Consider the following 23126-nt stretch of genomic DNA (forward strand, 5'->3'; position numbering starts at 1 on the left):
CCGCTTCCACACGGAGCTCGGGGGCTCCACAAAAGGGCATCGTTAGCGTTGTCACTGTCACTCGCAGTTTCTCGGAATTCCTCTCTTCACAACGCAACTGACCCTCACCCCGCTCCTGCGGGGCAGAGCGGGTCGGCTCCCTGGTCCCGGTCGTGGAAGGGCAGGATTCTAGCTCCAGACAAAGTGCTGAGGTGGAGGGAAGGGACGTTACCTTCTGGGGCACCAGGCCGTCTGAGGGTCAGGCTTTCCCCACCTTGACCTGGACGTGACAGGACGCAGCCCCGTTCTCCAAGGTCAGAAGCACTACAGGTGGCAGGGTGGATGGATGGACGGATAACGGAGGGATGAGGGAAGGAAGGGTGGACCGATGGGAGGACAGATGGACAGGTGGATGAAAACACGGACGAACGGACGCGTGAACCCTGCACCACGCCTCTGAAGGACTGGTCGGAACGCACTCTGCACCTGCAGGCCGCCTCCTGCGGCCTGGGAGAGACAGTGGCGGGACACGGATCTCAGTGTGGGGACATTTCTGCTTCTCTGAACGCCGCGGGCTCCCTCAAGTGCTCTTCTGGTCTCACAGGCTCCGCTGCTCGGGCCTCAGGGTTGAAGGCCTCACCGTGAAAGGGGTGAAGGCCAGACGGGGTCTCCCTCTGCCGGCCAAGCTGCACGCCCCTGGAAGGCAGGAGAGGGGCCCCCCAGCCCTGGGACATCCCCACCCCCGGGCTTCCTCCATTCAACGCCCATTTGCATCTCGCTCCCACAACACACGCGCTGGCCACGATGCTTAGACACCACGTACAGAACGGAAGACTGAACCTCTGTTCACTGGAGGGAGCACCGATGCCTCTCCGCAGAAAGCAGAGGCGACTCTTGCCATTAAACACACTCTTTAAGTTCAGTGGCATCTCGCCTCCTGCAAAGGTTACTTGCATGGCAAGTGAGTGGGGGGGGCACAGTCCGAGCCTCAGGCCTGGAAGGGTGATGTCCCCAAGGGTGATGACACCGGGGACTGTGCAGGAGGCAGGGAAGTGGGGGCCATGAGGTGACCAGAAAGCAGTGACGATGGTCTGGCGAAGGGGCTATTTCTAGAACTGGGACGGGGACATTGGGTCAAAAAGCTGAGTGTGACAGCAAAGTGATCGCCAGTGCACCTGGGTGTCAGGTCCCGACATCACCTCATCCACCGCTCACCACCACACCCCACCCAGCAAGGTGGCCGGTGTCTAGCTGGTGTACCGTGAGCTCACCGTGGCTACGGAAGGGCCTCAGGTACCCCGCCCGCCAGAAGCCCGCCTCTCCATCGGAAGAGGAACACGACAACCGGGCCCCAGGACCCTCACTAGGAACCACCATCATGTAAACCGCTCACCCGGCGGAGAAGACGGGCCAGGTCAGCAAGTCATCACAGTATCATCACAGTGACCTTCTCACTGTGTCCAAGGGGGACGGCTACCGCTCCGCCAGGGCCCCTCCTACCTGTCCCCCATCTTCCTGAATGCAACCCACTTTCCAGGGAAGTCCCACATTTGCCCCTGGGCACACATACCGGGGCCGGACTCCCAACCCTGCTGGGGGCCCCCCACTGCCCCAGCGTCCCCATGGCTGTGCAGTCCTGTGGGAGGCACAGGGGTCCCAGTGTCACAGGGCACAGATGCTGCTCAGGTGCTGTGTGGGCGCTGTGGGTGCTCGGCCAGGGGCGGGTGCAGGCTGCCCAGGACCCGTCTGCATGGGGTGGGACACGGCCCGGAGCCCAGCTGGGCTCCCACTGCCGCCTGGGGGTGGGGGCTGTTTATTTGCATTTCTTGGCTGAAACCTTTCACTCCTGCCCTCGCCTCTGCTGGTCTTCCTCCTTCCTCACCTCCCTGTTCTCCTGGCAGCTGCAGCCCCGCTCTGCAAACACACACACACACACACACACACGGACGGACCTCCCCCCCCCCCCCCCCGGCATCTCACTCCACCACCTAAAAATACATCCCACTCTGACAAGCTGGGTCCCCGCAGGTGGCATGATGTTGAGTCAATGCCAAAGGACCGCATCCTACTGCGGCAGGCCTTTGATCCACTCAGCCTGCGTACTGAAGACCCAGAAACACAGCAGACACGGTTCACAGAGGACAACAAGACCCTTCGCAGTGGCACTTTGAAGCCCGCTTTCCGCCGCAGACTGATGCAATCAGACCTAATTGTCCGCACCTGTGCAGTCATGTGGCTTCAGAAATGACTCCCAGCCCACAGCGGGCGTCGGCGGGTCCGGCTGACCCTCGGAGTCTGAGGGTCACACTGGCCGGGTGGGAAAGATGTCACCTAGCAGAGCAGCCAGCCGCTCCCGCCCGGTCACGCGGGCGTCCCTCCACTCCCTGTGGGCGCGCGCCCAGGCCGTCATCCCCACACTGCAGAGCAAAGCTCTTTCTGGAAAAACCTGCCTGACAGCTCGGAAGAGTCAGGAAGTGCGTAAACGCACAGGGGCTGGCCCCCCGCCCCTGCCCCAAGCACAGAGCCACGGGACTCATCTGGAATCCACTGTAGGGGGCACTTCGCCTCCCAGTCTCCACCTTTTTGGGGAGCCCCCTGGGGACTCGCCACTTAACAGGGGGTGACGGGTCACAGGAGCAGAAGACAAGGCCCCTCTGCCCCGGACACCCCTCGGCCGCCCAGAGCGCGTGGGACAGGCCAGCTCTGAGCCGCACCCTGGGCATGTCCTGTTGCGTGTGGCGGACACGCAGACGGAACTCTGCCTGGGGAAGGCAGAGAGTAAAGGGGGGCTGCCCGGGGGCTGCTGTGAAAGCCACCAGGACCCCGGCAGCCCTGCGCTGACTCCAGGTCCACACCCAGGAGTGGGGTGCGGTCCGAGTGCCCCATGGCGAGGAGTCCTGGCTGCCGGAGGTGGCCGGTGCCCTCCCCGAGGACTGACGGTGAGCGAGGTCCCTTGGAGTGGAATGTGGGTCCCTGGACCGTGTCCTTGGGGGTGCCACCCCCCCACCAGGTAGCTCAGCATGACAGGCCCAGACTCTGCCACTGATGAGTGTCTAAACCAACCCACCGCCCAACTCTTCCCCAGACGGAGTCAGGACTCCACCCTGCCCCACCCCCTCGCCTGGTGAGGTGGCCGGGCTCCGCTGGGTCTGCTCTGGCCACCGTCACAACGACCGGCAGCATCGACCCGCACCCCGGTCAGTGCCAGCCGGGGGACATAATGCGTCAGGCTGGTCTCTGCTTCCTCCACCCCCAGTTTATTTCTGTCGCCACAAAGCCAGGACGTGCCCTCGTCCGAACCACAGCCTCCGTGGGCGGGCAGCCCCGTGTCCCAGCGCGCTGTCACCGCGGCTGAGACGGTGGACGGCTGATCTGAGGAATCGGGTTGGACGGCTGTCCGGGTCTGCACTCGGCTCTCGCCCCGTCTGTCTGATTGATTTCACTCCGCGCACCGCGGCTTGTCGCTACGCATTTTCGTGCCGGTCAGGAGCCCCCAGGACTCGAGACCCGGAGGAGCAGCCCCGCCCCTCCCGCCCACCCGGCCGCCTGTTAGTTCTGTGTTTTACTCCTCATCCTCCGCCAGGTCGGAGAAAGGTTTCTTTTCAAGACCAGGGACCTGGACACAATGGACACTGGCTACCAGTGCCCCCCCCCCCGGCTCCCGCCCACCTTGTGGCGACATCCCGGCCACTGCTGTGTCAGGCGTCCCCTGTTCGGCAGCCCCGCGCAGTGGCGGGCGTGTGGCTGCCGGTGCCACGCCAGCGCTGATCGTGTCTGACGGCCCCGGCCGCCCAGCCGCCACTGCCTGCCTGGGTAGAGAGCTGCTGCTGGCGCTGCTGATGCACCAACGAGAACGTAGGTGACCGTCAGGCGAAGAGGAGCCCTACTAGGTGTCACTGTGGCCCTGCGGCTCTGGCACGACCGGCAGGGAGGGCGCGGGAATGGGGCGGTCTCTTACGCTGATGCCCTGCGGACTGTACATCTGACTGGCCGCGAGTCCGTCACTGTATCCTCCTGTCTGGCTGATAACATGGCGAAGGGTATCCACCTGGGCGAACAAGAGAAGAGGTTAGTCAGGGGGACGCGGGGCAGCGAGCGGCAGCGCGCACAGGTGCCACCGCTCTGGACACGGTGGTCCTGGGAGGGGCCCCTCCGCCAGCCCCCAGCAGCCTCCGTCTGGGGTCAGGGTGGGGGGCCTCGGCAGCGGGCAGCAGGAGCCCCCACCCCGCACTGGACTCTTCGGTGAAGCTGCAGGAGGCGCAGGGCCGGGTGGAGGGTGCGGGGCGGGGTGAGCGCTGTCCCTCCCGCGCCGCCCCCGGGGGAGCGTCTCCTCTGCCAGACGTCCCCTGAGATTCGAGCGTCTGTGACGAGGGGCCCCGCCGGCCACCTCCCCGAGAACGCAGTGTGGGGCTCACTCCGAGGACCGAGTGACGACCCGCTGTCCGGTCACCTGACCCACGTCTGACCGCGGATTCCTCAGACCGGAACCCAGGCCACTCCCCAAGCAGGGGCTGGCTCCGGGGTCAGCTGCGCTGCTCTGGGCCACACTTCCGTCCGCCTGCCGGCAGGACCCTGGGCGCACCGGGCTCGGACACGCCCTGGCACGCCGCCCCGGAGCGCCCACCGCCCTCGCCTGTCCGGTGAGGGGAAGGCGAGCTGCCCTGGGGGCGCCGGGGGCTCCACTGGGCGGCTTTCCTTCTGTCTCTCAACACGGCCTGAGACCCGCCACCAGGACGGAGGCCCTGACCTTCAGGAACACCGAGGACGTGAGCTCGGTCACCTGGCTGCGTGTTCCTCACAGGGACACGTGAGACGCCGAGGCACCTGCCCCCTTGGGAGCACCTCCACGGCGGCCACACCGAGCGGAGAACCCAGAACAAGAGGGAGGCCTGCGGCGCACGGCAGCCCCGCCCGTCAGCGCGCAGAACACGCCGGCCGCGCCTCCTCGCCGCCTGCTCCTGCCCTGCCTTCCCCGCGTGACTGACGGACCAGAGCAACGCATTCGCCGAGTGTGGACGCGACTCCCGCGACAAGGGCTGCCCTCGCTCCGGTTTGGCCGCTGAGACTGGTTTCCTGGCCCCCGTCCCTCTCTCTGGCTCCCTCTCTGGACGGCGGCAGAAGTGCCAGCAGGCCGAGGGGTCCCCTGGCGGCACGCGGGCGGGCCCTACCTGTGACTGCACGTTGGCTCCGACCTGGGCCCCTTGGTAAGAGTCCCCATTGAGTGACTGCACGCTCATGAACAAGTCTCCAGAGTTGGACATGTTAAAAGAGCTGGAAGAACCTGGAAAGGAAAGGACGAGGCACCTGATCACAGAGAGGAAAAGGCTCCGCCCCGCAGCCGGCAGCCGAGAGGAAGGCACATGCAAAGCAACCCCCAACGACACAGGCACACGCACGACCTCCACGGGGCGTGGTTAGTAGCGAGGAGACAGAGCAAGCGACGAGGGTGCAGGTGGCCTTGTTAGGAGGATCCGGGCTCCGCAGGCACCCCAGGGCCGGTGCCACAGAGCACCAGGCGGGGACGGGGCGTTGGTTCCTCCCCACTGGGTCTCGTGGGGCTGGAGACAGGCTCTGGATCTGGGACCCCTCTGCCCTCCCCTGAAGTCTAGGGTCGGCCGGGGGTCGAGAGCTGGAGCGGCTGCATCCTACATACACTGCTACAGCCCGTCTCCGCGTGCGGGGGCAGTCCAGTGACGTGACCCAGGTCTAGAGGGAGGGGGCACGGCTCACTGGGCGGCCCATGGCCCCGAGAGGGCTGCAGGACTGAGAGGCTCTTTGGGAGCGGGCTGCCCTTCCGGACCCTGCCATTGTGCAGGGCAGGAAGCAGAGCTAATGGGCCAGGGGCTCTCCAGCGTGAATGGGACGTGAAATCATCATCATTACCATGAGTGGGCCCCGAGAAGAGCAGTAGCCACCTGCGTCCCCTCCCAGGAATGGGCCTCCCTTAGAGGCAGCCCGGAGGCCCATCCTGGTGCCCCCCGGTCCCACGGGGTGGACCTAGCTCCCTGCGTGACCTAAGCTCAGGGCATGGAAAAGCGTGACGTCATTCCCAAGTCACTGTGCAGTCAGGGTGTTAGGGAAGCAAGCCCAGCGTGCAAGGTGAGGCCGTGCCGTGTGTGGCGAAGTCAGCGCAGAGGGGAGACCTCAGGGCCCAGGTCACTGCCACGCTCTTGCTCCCGTGCACCCCGGGCACACTCCTGCCCTCACTCCGAGACGCCACCCCCTGTGTGGGCTCACCCCACGGGGACTCGTGCCTCTGCTCCGACCCCACTCGGCTCCCAGCCCCGGGGGCCACCTGGGGGAGCAGAAGGTGCAGCACACCCTGTCTCACCCGGCCCACGCTTCCGTGTGGCCCCTCCAAAGGCCTTAGAAAAGCTGGGCCTTGGGGAGGACGGGACGAGGTCTGCCCAGGTCTGGCTCTGGCCTGGACGCCCGTCCAGCCACGAGGGACGAACAGTCCTCCCATGTGGGGCAAGGACAGGCCTTGGCTGAGTCTCGTGGTGACGCTCGTGACACCCAGGCCTCGACACCCCAGCCGCGTTCCTCTGAAATCACCCTTTGAGTCCCAGACAAGTGACCTAAATACCAGAAGCCGTTTTGCCCTAAGTCTGACAACACTCGCGCATTTAAATGTCACCAGAACTGAGAAGAGCCAACTCCAAGACACCACTCATCACGTTCGTGCCCTCTGGGCGCAGCGGGAGGCGCGGACACTCCGCTCTCCCGGCCACACACCAGGGACAGACACACTATCGATGCTGCCTGACGGCTCAGTGGGGGCCAGCACCCAGGCTGGGAATCGGGGAGACCTCCAAGGGCTGCCGGACGCCTGGGGACCTGGGGCGTGCCACTGACGAGACAGACGCTGCCGCCACACGGTGATTTCGGAAACACACACACGCAGAGAAACTGCACCTACATCCGACCTCACAGACACAGGGACCAAGCGCTCAGAGCAAGGGTCTCCTGTCCGGGTGCGCCTGATGCGGGCGGTAGCCCCGGGCTGGCCCGTGTGCAGGGCCCTGTGCGTCAGCGTCACTGTCACCGTGCACCACCCACAGCCAGATCTGGCTCCTGACTCTGACCTGTCTCTGGAGGCAGCAACCACGCTCAGGGACAGAAATCAGCATGAAAACCTAAATACAGAAGTCACGTTCTTCCTCCTGCGCCGGGAGTTGGGAAGACCTATTGTGAAGGAAACCTGGGAAGGACGCGACCCCCAGACCAGGAGTGGACGGGCTCTGCCGCGGGCGCCGTGGCTTCTCAAAGTGCTGAAACAGCACCCCCGCGTGCTGCGGGCACTCGGGGGCCTCCCCCACAGGCGACCTTGGAATGCGCACCCATCATTGAAGCTGCACCATGAGTGGGGGCAGCTAAAGGGCTCCGAGCTCAGCTTGGGACGGGGCGAGCGGCTGACCCCAGCCGCCACCAGAGCTCACTGCATGTCCAGAGCTCACCTGCCCTGACCTAGACCATGAACCAGAATGGCCCACCCAGGGACGTGGGAACACCTGCGCCCTGAGGGCTGCATTTCTCAGGCTTCGGGACACTTGACTGTGTGCAGGAAGAAAAGGACCAACGCCCTTCACAGTCCCGAGACGAGAAGCCTAATTACAAAGTCGCAGCCGAGCGCAGGGTGTCCGGCCCCGGGCCCCGCTGACACTCCAGGCCCCACTTCCTGGTGGTGGGAATGAGCAGCGCGTCCCTGACCTCTGGCGCCCGATCCAAACAACCGAAGATGCCTGCAGACAGTCCAGGACGCACGGCCCCTGTGGCGTGCCCATGACCCAGGACGGGAGCAGGCTTGCTTCCTGAGGAGCTCGCCGCGTGGAGGAGGGGCCGAGGGCTGGAGAGTCACGTGGCACCTCTGCAGAGCAGGCGCGTGGGGATCCTGCCGGTGTGCCTGCGGGTGGCCCAGGTCACTGGAACGCTCGCCAGACAGCCGGTGGCTCCATGCACACTTCACTCTGTCTCACGCTTGCCTCTCTGTTGCCACGCTTCCTCCCCCTCCGGACTCAGACCACAGTCACTTTCTGCTCAGCCGAGTGGAGGAGGGCCAGCTGTCCGGGCTGACGGGAAACCGTGGTGGGCGGGCAGGCCGAGGCCCCGACCCCCCGGTCCGGGAGCTCCGCTCTCACGTTCCACTCTGACGTTCAGGGAACCACGAAGGGGAGGACACAGCACAACCCTCAGTTGGCCAAACCCCTTCACGTGGCTCCAAACCACAAAACCAGGAGGGCTCCTGCGGGTGTCTCAGAAGTGCCAGCCGACTTCTGGGGACGGGTGACCGCCACGCTGCCCACGTGGACCGTGCAAAAAGCTCGTGCCAGGGAGTTGACAGCAGCCCTCCACCAACCCAGGAAGACACCAGGCCTCCTACTTGGGGGTGGGGGGGTGGAGCAGGAACGTGAGCCAGGGCCCCCGCAGCCGACGCCTGGGACGCACAGGCCAATCCCTTCCTCCCCGGAGGGAGACGTGTCTTTCGCCCCCCCCAGGGGCCCGTTTTCCTGAGATCGCAGCTCTGGCTTTTGTAGCCTCGGCAGCAGCAGTAAAGGGGGACGGTGCCACTCAAGGTCACGCCAGGGGAACCATGGACCTAGGTTATAACTGTGGCTTCAGTGGCCCGTTTTTGCTTTCTGCTTTTCACAACTTCTCTGGTCTTCCTTCTCTTCACTCCACCCACTTTGCCCAGCTCCGCTGGTGTGGAGTATAACGTCCGTCAAGTGTCTCCAGATGCCTGTGAATCTGCCACGGATTTCCGAATGTGCCGAGAAAACAGACGCGGCGCACACCGACACAGCGGGCGGTCGGGAGCAGCCGCACGACACCGTGGAAATTCCACTCTCACGCAGAGGCTCTGGAGGGAGGTCTACTTGCTGAGTGTCTTCCTCTCGTGGAAGTGAGGGTTCGTGTCAGCAAAGCTCAGGAACAGCCTCCTGCCTCAGCACCGGGCCCTAAAACGTGCCCGGACTCCAGAGCGCTGGACCCCAAACTCGGACACAGGCCACCTCCGCAGGTCACCCGTTTACTCCACACCTGTCACGTGGGTCAGGAGCCCCCATGACAGGCGGGGCCGGTCGGGAGCTCTCCCGCTGCCTGTGCCACGGACTCTGTGCCGAGTGCCGAGCCCGGGACCCGCGGACGAGCCGCCCATGCAGAAGGCTCCTCTCTGAGCCCTCGCGCACCTGCACCCGCACGACAGACGCCCTTTCTCTGCCCCTCACAGAAGCACAGCCAGCGCTCCTCTGAGCACTGTCCTCAATGTCCTCAGTGACTTGGGGACGGCGGGGAGGCTCTACTGCCACGTCCGCCATCGGTCGCTTTGTATCCGGAACGGTCATGTGACGTTCCAGGTGCCGACCAGCCTTCGGGAAACTGGACTCGGAGTGACATTCTGAAGGAGTCACATGGTCCTGTGACGCAGACCAGGGGTGCAAATGCTCGCAGGTCTCCCCTCAGGTGCTTCGGAGAGAAGAGCGAGGCACGGGTGCGGTGATGCGGGGGGTCCGCAGGGCCCCCGAGAGCCAGCTGTGGTGCGGATGGACCAGAGATGGGCAGGGCGTTCCGATCTCTGCTTCCCAGTCAGCCAGCTCCGAGGGAGCGCCGAGCGTGGGCTCGCCAGTGCTGGCGAGACTGGACCCGCTCCAAAGAGCCGGAGCGGCGGGGGCCTCGCAGTGCGGCCCCCCTGGAGCTGCTGGGTCAGAACGGCTTCACCGCGGGCCCGACCGGGTGGGGAGGGACCCTCTGGTTCCTACCCCGTTTACCTTGATCTTTTGCCAGTTAGACCGTGGAGGGGATAGATGGTGACATACAGAAAACCTCCGGCAGCATGCGTGCTCTGCAGGTCCCCAACCTGGAGCACGAGGAGAAAGACAGCCGGGCAGAATAGAGCGTGTCTCCCCGTGGCCACGTGTGCAAGCCCGGTCGGGCTCCACGTGGATGCCACCGGAACACAGGAGGCCGTGGCGCTGCGGCCCCGGGGCGTGGAGAACCTCATCCTACAACTGGGGCGGCCACAAGCTCTCGCCAGAGGTGGAGCCGATGGGTCCCCAAGAGCCACTCCCCACACGTAGAAACGGAGCCCACCTCGGTGGACAAACGAGATTTGGGGTCAAAGACCCGCGTACCCCAGAAAGGCTGGAAACTAGATTTGCCATCATTTGTTATTTCACGATGTGAGACATTTTATTTCTGGGTGCGCCCCTTCAGAATCGGAGGCACCCGTTTTCCTAGATGCGGTCCCGCAGCCACGGGGTGAACTGTCACAATCCGAGACCAAACCTGTTTCACAAGAAAACATCTCTGGTTTTTCTTTAAAACAAAAGCAACTACATGCCTTCCGAAGCACACAAAAACCCGGGTTGTGGTGACGCGGCTGTGACCACGTTTCTTCCACGCGGAGACGCACTGCGGCAGCCGGAACCCCGGGCGTGGTGGCAGGACACATGTCCCCTGAAATAAAACCGGGACACGGCCCACACCGTCACGTGGAGACTGGGGTCTGAGTCATGTGAATTATGACCGGCAGTTTCCTCTGTAGTTTGAATAAAGAAAGCCAACGAAATAAAACAGCCAGGAAAGTTCAGGAATAGCTATCATCTGGCTCCCCAGGACGGAGCACGCGAACAAGCTGTTTGCTGGAACCGTGGGCGTTCATGCCCGGAACCCGTGCAGGTGGGTGATCCCGATGGCAGGCCCACAGGAGAGACCAGGGCCAGACTCCCGGCGGGCAGACCGGACGCTGGGCCCTGGGGCTGCCTCCTCGGGGCGTCTCCGAGGGGTCACCTCGTCACAAGAACCATTGTACCTTAAACAGACATGGTGCCTGCCTCCAGGCAAGCCCTTCTCATGGACAAGGAGCGCATCGCTGTCCGCAAACGGAGGGAAGACCCACAGGGACGCTGGTGACCAAGAGGACACTCAGATACACAGTCAAGAGACTGGGGAATCACAACGAAGCCCACTGCAGGGAGAGCGCACGCGGTAAAAACGGAGCCCGGCCCCCAGGCCGAAGAGCGACTCACCGGCGGAGTTGGGCGTGGAGGGCGAGTTGGCCTGGCTCCCGTGGGCGGACACGTTGGTGGCCGTGACGGCCGTTTTGGCGGCGTAGATATTGGCTTCCTCCTGGAACTTGCCTATGTTCTTCTTGTACCGGATCCGCTTATTCCCAAACCAGTTTGACACCTGCAGCAGTTTGAGAGAAGGCCAGAGCGTTACCATCTGTCCTCCGTGGGCGCACAGGGCTGGGGGGGCGGCGCGCAGAGGAGGCAGGCGGGCTTCTCCAGGGGGACGTCACACCGTGTGGGGAAGGCCTGACCTGCGAGAGGGCAACGGTGTACCGTGAGCCCCTCACGGAGCAGGCCCCACAGCGACGACAGCTCCCCCGGGGAGGAGGGGCCCCCAAGACTGGGACCCTTCCGGCCAGGCACCAGTTCCACGTTCGCTAACCTCGTGAGCGTGACACCAAAGTAAAGTGCCTTTCAACAGTAAGTGTAACTTTTGCAAGAATCTCCTTTGCCATTGCAATGCTCATGCTGACTTAGGCAACACAGACCTTCAAAGACCCATGTTAATTTCTGGCAACAATGACGTATTAAATGCAAATTTTGGGTGTGAAATAACTTCTGTGTGGACTAGGGTCTTGGCTGCGTCGCACTGAGGCCTCAGCACCGTGGAACTGGTCCCACAGACGTCCCTGCGTGGGCCACGCCCGTGTGACTGGCTGGGGAGAGTGCGCTCCAGGCTTCCACGGCAGAGCCGATGCACAGTGACCCTGACTTCCACCCACTTGTCCACATGCTTCCCTCCAGAGGGTCCCTGCAGCGGGCTGGCCTGACCGAGCCCCAGGCCCCGCACACCAGGCCCCTGGCCTGGGCCGAGCAGGGTGGGTGGCAGCAAGCTGTCCTCCCCCAGCTCCAGCCTCGGCGGGAAAGCTCACGCCGCACGTTCCAGACGTGACTCAGCACTGAAACGACGTGGTTTTTACGGGACCACCGAACAAAGCATGACCTGCGGGGGCAGGGGCTGACCACACAGCCGCCGCGGCTCACGGGGCTTGCCTAGGTCCCGGCGATGAGCGACAGAGGGAATTCGTGCAAAACCACACTCATTTTTTTTTAACACATTAGCAAACCGAACAACCTCACAAGCTAACTCTCAGAGTCCCCTACTATAGAAATCAAACCACTGCAGTTTATCAGTAAACACGAGAGAAAAACCCAGGGAGAAAACGCTGTTCACTGTACACACTCGTGCGACAGAAAGAGAGGCGTGAACCCGAAGACGCTGGGCCCTCACGAGGACACCGCCCGTCTGACGGCGCCCCGAAGCCCCGACGCGGCCTTCTCCACGCAGGGCGGCCTCCCAACCCGGGCTGCCACTGACGCCCAGCGCACGGGACAGAGGAAGGCACCGGGTTTCCATGAGGAGCTGGATGAGCCGAGAAAGGGGGACGAGGAGGTCGCTGGGGGGACTTTTGAGGAAGAAAGGCCACGCCTGAGGGCTGATTAAAACGGCCACGTGGGGAAAACAGGAAGAGTGGAGGAGGGGCGCGTCTGGGGACAGTGGCTGTGAGAGTGAGGACAGTGGATGGGAGAGAAGATGCCAGACATTCCTGGTGGCCCACCAGGCGACAGCCACACCCTGGGCGACATGGCGCACCTGTGTCCTGGTTAAGGAGCTCGCCGTCCGGCACATGCCGGGCGGGCCTGCCGGGCACCGATGACGGGCTCCGTCTGAGGCGGGGGAAGCAGGTCTACTGGGAAGGCCCGGAGCACGGTGTGAACACAGAAGTTTGAGGGGCCCGTGAACAGAGCCGTGGCAAAGTCCCTCCAGGTGGGAAGTGCCGTCTGCAGACTGGTCACTGGGGACGTGGATGAGACCACACAGCCCAGAGCAGTCTCTTCCAAAGTCAAGGGCGTGGAGAGCAGGTGGGAACAGATTCCAGGCTTCCCGCCCCCGAGAAGCCGACTCAGAACCAGGGGGAGACCTCGGGGTCCTCGAGGCCGCCCTCTGTGGGCGGCCCAGCTGCAGCCCTGGGGCCAGGGGGGGCGTGGAGGGGGCGAAGCAGAGGAAGACCACAGGTGGGCTTCGGGTGGGTTTTGGCAGACAGGCCTGTTTGGGTTTTGAATCGTGAGAGGACTCCTAAGAAAGATTTGGGAAGAACCGGTGACTTCCAATGATGGTGGACCCCAGGCCCCTGGGGCACGCAGAGATCCGAGTAAAGGCAGACGGCACTTCAGGGCAGGCGGCAGGAGACCCCGTCAGGAGACAGAGCAGGAGGGACCGAGAGGAAGGAGGGAAGCAGTGCCCAGGAGGCGAGAGGGAAGGGTTTGGCAGGGGAGGGTGACTGTGACCCAAGAAAGCAGGGAGGGAGGGAGGGAGGCGGGGAGGCGGGGAGGCGGCTGGCAAGGCTCCCCGTAGATGTGGGGTCTAGATGGGGACTCACTGCCCCGCGCAGCCCGGGAACTGGGGTCGGTGGGAGCCCCAGGAGCGAGTGCTCTCGGCTGACTGGGCCGCGCTCTGATGCCCCACTGTCCCCGACTCGCCTGGCGGCGGTGGACAGCCTGGCTGCTTGGGCAGAGTGACGTGACAGAGGACGGTGTCGTGGCCTTGGGTGGGTGGCAGAGGAGCAAGGTGACTGCATGGAAACAGTCACAGCAGCAGGCCTGTCTGCGCTGAGTTTCTGCAGGAAGGGGGTGCGGGCTGCGGAACGGGCCGGGGAGCCCCAACGTCCGGGTTCGACGCCGGCCCCCGCTGTCTCCTATGGGGGCCTGGGGGCCTGCACCCCAGAATCAGAGCTCAGATAACACAGATGACCCCACAGCTGACGCTCCCAGACTGTGGGGTAGAGGCTGGGGCCGCCCCTCACACGCACAGCGAGCACCGAGCGCACTGATTCTCTTTGCCCGGGGACAGAGGGTCTGGGTTGGCACAGGGGCGGTTCGAGAGCTGGACAAAGCCACGCCACCAGAGCGTGCCCAGGGGCTGTGCTGTGCCAGGTTGTCCAGACTGGAGATGACCTTCCGCAGGGTCGAAGCCCCGAGGGAGGGTCTGAGCTGAAAGGGAGTGGGCTCCTCCCACCCGTCTTTCTGGAAGGACGTGGCTAGGGCTGCTGCAAAGCCCCCGCTGGCTGGAGGGGCCGGTGATGTCTTCACTGCAAGTCCCCTGCATGGAGCAGCCGCCACTCTGGCGAGCCCAGCCCTGCTGGGGGACTCGCAGCTGCCGGCACCGCGCCCCCACAGGGAGCAGCAGAAGCCAGGACGCGACCCAGAAAGTGAGATGTTCAGCGACACCGCGACTGGAAGGCACTCAGCGTGGTGTCCCACTGCCGCCGCCGCCCGCTCCGCACCTCTCAGGCAGCGCCGGCCCGCGTGGGCCTCCTGCGTGTGACCTGGTTCTGCAAAACCTCCTCTGACAGACTGCAGAGCTCTCCCCCCCGACCCCAACTAGAGGCCACTGTGGCAGTCGGGGTACAGACCGAGGGAGAAGCCCGGGGGCCCCCCGACACCAGTGCACCCCACACGCACTGCCCGCCTCTCTCCCGCACTTCAGCGCCTGAGGCCCGGTCCCTAAACGCTTACTTCCCGCGCCTTCCCACGGCAGCTCTTTGGGGGAGGGGCACTCAGGGACATTTTGTCCAACTTTCTGATGTGATCACAGTGGCCTAAGTCCCTACACACCTTCCGCTCCCAGAGAGCCTACGAGAGAAGGCATTTTGGTCCCTGTCATTGAAACGCTCCGCCCCCAGCCCTCGCGGTCCCTGGGCCGGGCAGTGAGCGGGCCGGGGCTGCCTGTGTTTGAGAAGCAACGTGGGAAGTGCAGGCGGCTGTCCGAGTTCACGAAGAACCTTGCCCGCTCGGGCAGTGGGGGGACCGAGCCGTTCCTGCCTGCCCTCCTCTGTCTGCGGCCCCTGCAGGCCCCCAGTCCCTCGGGTGCTCGCCTGAGGCTCCTCCAGGGGCACACGCCACGCGCACACCCAGCCGTCTCAGGCTCCTGCGAGCTCACACTTGCAGCGTGTGAGTCCAGTAACGCCCACCGCCCAGCCCGGCCCGGTGGCCGCCCCCCGGGTGGCAGGCTGAGTCCGGGATGCCCACCTGGGACACGGTGATGCCGCACTTCTTGGCTAACTCCTCTTTGGCTTCCTCACTGGGGTAAGGGTTGCTGAGATGCGAATAGAAATACTCATTCAGGATTTCGGTCGCCTGCTTGTTGAAATTCCGCCTCTTCCGCCTGCACAGGGGACAAGAAACAAAGGACAGAACCGAGTTCACACCAAATACGCACAGACGGGGGTGGGGTCCTCACTGGGCGAAGACGCGGCTCGTGGAGGAGACCACATGGAGGCACTGGAGGCCAGAGCTGTCGCCACAGGCGTCTTAAATGCCCTGCTGCTCTGGGCCCAGAGTATTTACTGGAGGTGGGGGAGGGCGGGAGGTTTCCGACCGCTTGGGCTTGGAGCCCCGGATTAACCGAATCTCCGCTGCTGGGTCACCTGGAGGCCGCTGCACGCTTGGCCTCGCCAGCCGAGCGAGAAGTGTCCCACGAGCCTCAGGGCGTGGGCAGGGGGCGCCCACCGCCAGCACACTGCCTGCTGCACAGACCTGGCCGGGACCCCGTGCCTGCCCCTCACACACGCAGCCTGTGGGGTGCAGATGGTCACCCCCACTCCCCAGCCAGGGGAGCTGGGCCCGAAGGTCACAGCGTGAGTCTGTCTCGGAGCCAGCACCTCAGCCCAGGTCTGATGGTGCAACCAGCCACGTGCAGTGGTCTCTGTGCTCATCTCTGTCGCACGCGGCCGAGCCCCAGCTACGGACGAGAGGTCACTGTCTTTATTCCGGCCCCGGAGGCGGCTGGGAGAGGGCGGGGCTGCCTGACCTCCGGCCCGGAGAAGGGCATTTCCCTGAAGCGTGGCCGCCAAGTGGTGAGCCAGACGCCTGCAGACATCTTCGATGTACAGGCGGTGGAGGGGAAGGCGGCTCTTTGGATAAAAGGGTCTTTTTGCCTTTTAAAACAAGTGCTACTTGAACTAATTTAAAGTGAGGATTCTCTTGCCGCCTCCTGCCGGGAAAGGCCTCTCCCGGGGACCCACTCACCGCAGACACTGGCTGCTCCCCACTCTCCCAGCGGCTCACCTGAGGAGGTGGGCTCCTTCTGTAGATTGGCTCTATCAGCCCGGGCGCCTTCCTTGCCCCTATCAAAACTCCTCCTTACGGCTAAGATGTCCAGGGTGCCCCTGGTTCTGCCAGGGTGTTGACCCTCCAACTCAGCCCACAGAAAGCACCCACCACCTGCTGGATAAGAGACGCAGCTACCACGGTATTTCCAGGGCCCCGCCTGGACTCATCAGCACAGCGAGGTGCCTGATTTTACCGGGAGAGCACCCTGTCTGAGGCGAGGACCACGCCTGTCCAGGCCGTGCCAAGACCAAGCCGCCCTCCCGAACCACGCCGAGTTTCCGGGGCGCCCGGCACCAGAAGCTGGGCCGACGGGACTAAAAAGCCAACTAAACAGTTGGCTGGTGTCCCAAGCTCCCGCACAACGGGAGTTTGGCGAGAGAGCCCGGGGCCGACGAGGTCCCCAGGCTTGTTGTCTTCACACAGTCTCCGGGGCCTCTGCCTGAAGCACACAGTGGCTTGGGGTCTGGGGACCTGAGCCCCGAAGGCTGCCCTAACTGGGGGAGCCGGGCCATTGGGCCATTTGCCCGCTGTCTGTGCTCAGGTCACAGCGCCTTTTTTGTGATGTTTCTACTGAGCCTGAGCTGAAGGCAGCCTCTCGGGAGCAAGGGGGCGGTCAGGGCTGTGCAGACAACTGTCCCCACTCACTCCTCCTTGTGCCAGGACATCTTCCGAGGTGGCTCATCCATCCGATGGACCCTCTTATCACCCCTTTCCGCGGCTGTCTCAGTCTAGGGCCTGTTTTGGCCCAGGACAGGGGTTTTCAGAATTTCAGGAGACCTGTGACCATAGCACACTGCTGATGACAGTGTGACCTGAGCTGGGACACCTGGTTTCTGTGCTGCGGCGTGAAAGGTTACCAGCTCGGGTTGACACCGGAGAGTCAAGCCAAGCGAAAGCTCGGAGGGTCAGTTATCGGGTTTTGACGTGGAGAACTGGGCAGGCAGACTGAATGCTGCTGGACCAACGAGGCGTTTCGGGGACGAAACTGTGAACCGCAGTGATCTGAGGGGGACACACGGCACCGGGGACGCCAGCATCTGAGGGGGACACACGGCACCGGGGACGCCAGCAGACGTGCTGCCCCCGCACTAACCCTGCCCTCAGCCCACGCACCCCGGCCACTGTGCGCATCCGCCCGTCCCCTCCGGTGGCTGCCCTCCCAGAGCGCACCAGCGCCGGGCTGGGTCTCGCCCCGGCTGCCTCGCCTTCCCCTGGGGCAGCGGACGGCCCAGACCTCTTCTTTCAAGTGGCCCCGTCCCTCGCCCCGCGCTGCTCTGCCAGAGGTGGGCGTGGGAAGCCACTGTCCACCCCGTGGTGCCCGCAGGCTCAGCGCCACGGCGGAGTGGCTGTCAGCCACGTGTGGCCGTCCAGCAGCTAACATGTGGCTACTGAACCTGGAGAGCTATGAAATTTCATTTATTTCTATTTACTTTAACTGACTAAAACCCAAAGTCGAACACCACACAGGAGAGAGTGCAGCTCTAGACCGAAGCTTTGCCGAGACAGCCGGGGTGGCCCCCGGGACGCAGCGCAAAGACGCACAGTGGGGTCCGTCCTCGGAGAGCGACAGGCCTGCCCAAGGTCCCCCAGTGTTTGTCTGAAATGGGGACGTGCCCCTGGAGCACTGAAGTGCAGTGTGGGGGTCTTCCACCCCAGTCTGAGGCCCTCCGCAGTGGTCCCCGGCCCCTCCAGCCCTGCATCTGAGGGTCTGGCCGAGTCACGGACAACAGTTACTCTCCTCACTCTCGTCATCGGCTGTACAACGATGTGTGACGGGAATGACCCTGCTACCGCACCGCTGAGCGGTGCTTTGAACACTTCGTCCCAGACACCACCCTGGGCTCTCCTCCTCGTCACCGTATTTATTCCCGTGGATGAAACGGTCCATTTTACAGACATGAGAACCATGTCTCAGGATGGGCCACTTTCCCAGGACCACAAACTGCCCCAGGGTGTTGCCCAAACTTGGACCCAAGCAGTTGGACTGGAGAATTTACACCACAAAAGAACTGCCGTCCCTCCTCACCGAGCCCTGAGGGTTCCTGCCTCCTAACAGGACACAAGCGATGTGGTTTTGGGGACAGTTCAGGGCTTCCAGGGGTCCACCCCGTCCCCGGGGCCCATTCCCCACAGTCCTGCACTTGTTTCTGTAACTGTACCACGGCGCACGCGCCCCGCTCCCCACAGACAGGCCCGGCTGCCGGGCTCTCGCCTCTTCCCACCGCCCACGCCTCTCTCGCCGCGGCCTGTGCACGGTGTGCGTCTCCCCAACTTCTGGGCAAACCCCACAGGGAGGGGCCACGTTTCACTCGTCTGAAACCTGGTGCCCAACACCCAGTGACGACTCGCGTCGGCGACGTCCGTGGACGCCCGTGTGCGGTCTTCTTCGGCCTGTGACTCCCTCACTTGGCCAACGTCTCGCTGCTCCGAGACTCAGGACCACCCGCCCCACCCTCCCCTCAGGTGGGCCGGGCATGTGGGCTTCGTGAGTTCGTGTGTGGTCTGCGTGGTGTTCTGGGAGACTCCGCCCCTGAAGGCTGCACCCATCTGTGTCTTTGTCTTTGTCGTTCGGTGGCTAATGCAGTGCCCAGCAGACGGCAACAGCTCCGTTCTGCAGGCAACAGGTCTATAAGCCTGGAGCAGAGCACGCAGGCTCCTGGGGACAGAGACTTCACGGTCACAGCTGTGCTGTCCCAACCACCAAAGTCGGGCCCACGCTGGGCGGCCACAGGGGACTCACAGAAGAGGGTCACCCGGCAAAGCAGGGATGTTCCCGTATACACCTGGGGACCAGGCCCCGGCCGCCAGCGCTCCACCTGTCCCTGGGAGTCTTCCTGCCAAGTGCGCCCGACCGGCCTGGCTGAGCAGCACGCACCCCGGCGGGAGGGCGCCCCTGCGGAGCGAGGCACGTGTACCCGCCGCCCCACTGCAGCCCGGGACCGGTGCTCAGACACTCCCGCTCGAGCTGGGACAGCCGCTGCCAGGCTTGGATGGCACAGGGTCATGCTCTCTCACGGCCCCAAGTCCAGGTCGGAATAAGCGCTGAGGACAGCGGCAGTGGGCGAGCCGCTCTCCCGGGAGCCTGGCTCAGAGGCAGGGACCCCAAGGCAGCGAGCAAGGCAGAAAAGAAGCCTCTGTTGAAGGGACTGTCCTGCTTCTGCCCAATGGGACAGGCGAGGCGCAGGCTGGTGCGTGTGAAAGGAACGAGCGGAGTCTGACCTTGACCTGGTGCTGCAGAGCTGGGAGGCATGGCAAGACGAGACCCCACGACACAAGGGCCCTGCTCCCCCTCCTCCCCGACCCCTCTTTTGAAAAGAAGCCCGTCTGGGCCCGGCTCCTCCCTCTCAGCATCTGCCAACACGGACGCCAACGCCAGCATTTCAACGCGGGGCGTTGCCATGGGGACGCAGAGCTGGGATGGCAGGGTGGTGGCTGCACCAGGGAAGCACCGAGACAGAGGCCACCAGGCACCTGCCCGCTGCACCACGCAGAACAGCCCACTTAGAGGCCAGGCCGCCGGCGGCTGGGGTACCTGCGGGGGGAGGCTCGAGGTACGGGGTCCCCCCTGTGGGGGACTCTGCCCCCCCCCCGCTTTGGTTTACCTCTCCCGGGAACTCCGGCCGGCCCAGAGACATGCTGCTGGCTGGCACTCTCATATCACGTCCGCGGAGCCCAGAGCGCGCCGGAGAAGAGGGGGTGGCGGAGACGCCGGGCCTGGGGGCCTCAAAGACCACCATGGCAAAAACAGAAGGAAAACACGCAACCCCGGGGGAGAGACTGGGGGCGCAGGCACTGGAGCCTGATACACTGTGACCGGGAAACCGGTGTCCTGACGCAGCTGACGGCTTTTTTCAATTTCAAGAGTATGTTGATTGAAGGTGAGGACAGGGACACAGGGACACAAGGACGGGCCCAGGACAGAAGGACAACAGGGGAGAGCCCCCAGAAACCCACGGGAGAGGGGTGCGCCTGGGTGGGGCTGCCGTGGGCTCGTGGGGAAGTCGGATGTGAGGGGCCCCGGGGACGGGATCAGGGGTGAGCCGGGATGAGCTGCCGCTGCGCACTGCTCCCCCGGCTGCAGGTCTCCTGGAGACCCTCCGGGTTTGGGGGTGCTGCCCGTGGGGAACAGGGAGGGGGAAGGGAGGGGGCGGGCACGCTCCCGGGAGGAGGGCACACCTCCGACGCTTGGGGTGTGCAGGACGCTCTGGTCTACAGGGTGGGGGGCCCGGCTGCTGGTTGTGTTCTGTGTGTGGCTTCCGTCTCGAAGGCCCTTGGAGCCCAGGGTTCCGGCTGGGTTCTCCGGCCCCACAGCAGGCCCTGCCCTTGCTGTCACTGCTGCCCAGCCACCCTTGCTGCCAGGACACACACCAGCCCCCAGCAACCCGCCCCCTGCAGCTCTGGCCCCACCGACCGTCCCTGGCTGCACTGGCTCAGCCTCCAGCGTGGGGAAGACGGGGCCCGAGGGGCCGGCCGGGGCCACTCACCGCGCGTCCAGGAAGCGGGAGCGCAGGATCATGACGGCCTCGCACGTGCTCTGCTTGAGCTGCATCTGGATGGAGCTGAACTTGCGGTGGATGATGCTCACCATCCGCTCGATCTCCTTCGGGGAGATGGGCCGGGTCCGGCTCTGCTCCCGCAGCAGGTTCATCACGTGGGTGGTGAACTCGTTGCAGGCCTGGGGGGACAGGGCACAGCTCGGTGAGGGGGCCCGCAGGGCTGGTCGGTGGCGTTGGGTCAAATGGGAGGCACAGGGTAAGTGGCAGCACAGAAGGCCCACAGGACCCTAACTTTTGGCCACGAGTGGATGCTAAGAGGAAAGGAAATTCTCAATCACGCGTTTATCGCACGACTTCACTACTGTAACACACGAGAACCTAACTTTGACATGGAGCGCAGGTCACTGCCCTTCACCCCGACGTCCACGGTGCAGAGGTCGGGGTCAAGGAGGCACATCTGGGCCTTGTCCTTCACGTTGGCACGGAAGAGGAAGGGCCGTCCGCCCGCTCCAGCTCCCGCTCCCGCGGTAAGAAAGCCCCGCTCGCGGGTCCCGGGAGACCCCACATCTCCAACGCAAAGGGGCCGTCCTCGGAGGCCCTGCAGAAGCAGCACCAACGCGGTCTCCCCCGCAGACCGGAGCCTCGTCGGCTGTGACCCACGTGCCCTCTGCTCAGGGGTCCGCTGGAGGTCATCGGCCCGGCTCCCGAGTTTACAGCTGGGGGGATGGAGGCTGGAAAGACGGGGGCCCTTCCCCAATCCACACGGCCCCCAGCGGCCCATCCTGCCCCTCCAGCCGGGGCCGGTCCTTCCCCGGAGCCGAGCTGTCCCCTGGTCACCCCGCCTGCCACCTGCAGTCTGGTCCTAACTCGGCAACTCCGTGAAGCGCCCGTGCACAGGGCTGCTCGTGGCAGCACCATCCGAGTGAGTCCGGCGTGTGACGGGAAAGGCAAGCGGCCGCTCTGGGCTCTGAGGACGGGGGATGATGGGTCTGCGTCTGGACAGCAGCACAGTCGTGGGTGACAACACGGTGTCGCTGCGTCTCTGCAGCACCGAGCCCTTCCTCTGGTTGTCCAGGCAGTGACGGCAGCACTTCTGCTCTCTGCCCTCCGAGACGTCCTCGGAGGTTGGCTGGCCAAAGCCACAGAGCCATGTCCACTGGCTGCGTCTACACCGAGGGTGGTGGGGGACGGGGCTGGCCTTGACCTGCCTCCATGTGGACTCGGGCAAACCCTTCCCTGCTCAAGGCCTGGCTCGCCTGTGTGTGTGAGTGCTCCTGGCCCTCCCCCAAGCCTGGCTGTCCCCACGGGTCTCGGCGTGGGCTGAAGGCACAGGGCGCCTCACAGGAACCCAGTGGACGGGGCCTCCTCCTGGGCCCCCTGAGCTGGGGGCCTTCGAAAGCCGCCCGACCCCTCGGTCCCAGTCTCCCTTCTCTGTGGCAGGGCCGAGCTCCTGGGCAGCTATCTGGCCGCATGCGCATGGGCCACCGTCTCTCCGAAATGGGAGTCCCTTAGAACCCAGCACTCGCTGTGACTGGGAGAGCTTGCCCAGGCCTCAGCTTCCCTCCTGCAAAAACAAAGGGGTTCACAGGTGCCGTCTCTCTGAGCTGCAGGCACAGGCTGGGGAGGACCTGAGGACAATGGTCCGTGTGGCCTTCTGCCTCCACTCAAAGTCACCACAGAGACACAGCTCTGCACCTAACTTCCTTTTTCCGGAGCCTCCCACCCCGGCTGTGCAAAGAGGGAGGGAGACGGACCTGGGACGGAGCTGGCCGGGATCCCGGGTGGCTCGGGGGCGGGCGTGCAGGGTCGGGTGCAGCAGGCACCCCAGCCGGCTTCCCGCAGCCCCCACCTCGGGGGGCGGGAGGGGGGAGGCTGCCGAGTGTGCCGGCTCCCCGCTGCGAAGCCATAGTGCTCGGCTAACGACAACGTGCTTCGCTGCTGAGAATGAAACACACTGTCCGTGTCATCCCGGGGCCCCGCCTGCCCCACCTGCTCTGCCATCCACAGACGGCGGTGGCCTTCACCACGGCTGCGGGGCGGCGAGACAGCTGCTGGCCAGCTGCTCGGGACACACAGTGACGGCGCCCGCGTTCCAGGTCCCGGTCAGATGGACAAAACAGCACGACCCAGCTTTCTGCCGGCCTCCGCCGCCCACGCCTCCCCCCACTGGCCCCAGGCTGGCCGCAGCAGCCTCCGGAGCACCGTGCGTAGCTGGGTTACTGCCCGGCGGGACCCTCACAGGCTGGTGGGTTCCGGGATAGAAGGGCCTGCGGAGGCGTCATGAAGACAGTCCTTCCCAGGGCCAGTATGGCAGTGGCCCCCGGGAGCCGAGTGAAAGGACAGTCCCAGGCGCTGCTAGCACGAGACCGTTTCTGGAAGCTGCAAGCTGAGGACCAGCTCCCGGGGCAAGTCCCGATCCGGGTCCCCGACTGCACCCTGCTCTCTGCTCACTGACCTTCTCCCCTGAACTCCT

At 64.5% G+C, this 23126-nt stretch overlaps 1 protein-coding gene across 2 annotated transcripts in view; it reads right to left on the reverse strand.

The window, feature by feature from the left end:
• Nucleotides 1-23126, reverse strand: part of PBX1 (PBX homeobox 1) — a 191705-nt gene that overhangs the window by 14508 nt on the left and 154071 nt on the right. The window contains exons 4-8 of one of the 2 annotated variants that reach the window (XM_037167397.2): nt 20642-20832; nt 15075-15210; nt 11004-11163; nt 5148-5260; nt 3938-4027 (exon numbers count right to left, since the gene is read on the reverse strand). In XM_037167397.2, coding sequence (XP_037023292.2) covers nt 3938-4027; nt 5148-5260; nt 11004-11163; nt 15075-15210; nt 20642-20832 — 690 coding nt within the window. The remainder of the gene's footprint in view (nt 1-3937; nt 4028-5147; nt 5261-11003; nt 11164-15074; nt 15211-20641; nt 20833-23126) is intronic. The other variant, XM_053659379.1, reaches the window with a different exon arrangement.

This window comes from Artibeus jamaicensis, unplaced genomic scaffold (assembly GCF_021234435.1).
Source record: "Artibeus jamaicensis isolate MK-2021 breed Jamaican fruit bat unplaced genomic scaffold, CSHL_Jam_final scaffold_625, whole genome shotgun sequence".
NCBI lineage: Eukaryota > Metazoa > Chordata > Mammalia > Chiroptera > Phyllostomidae > Artibeus > Artibeus jamaicensis.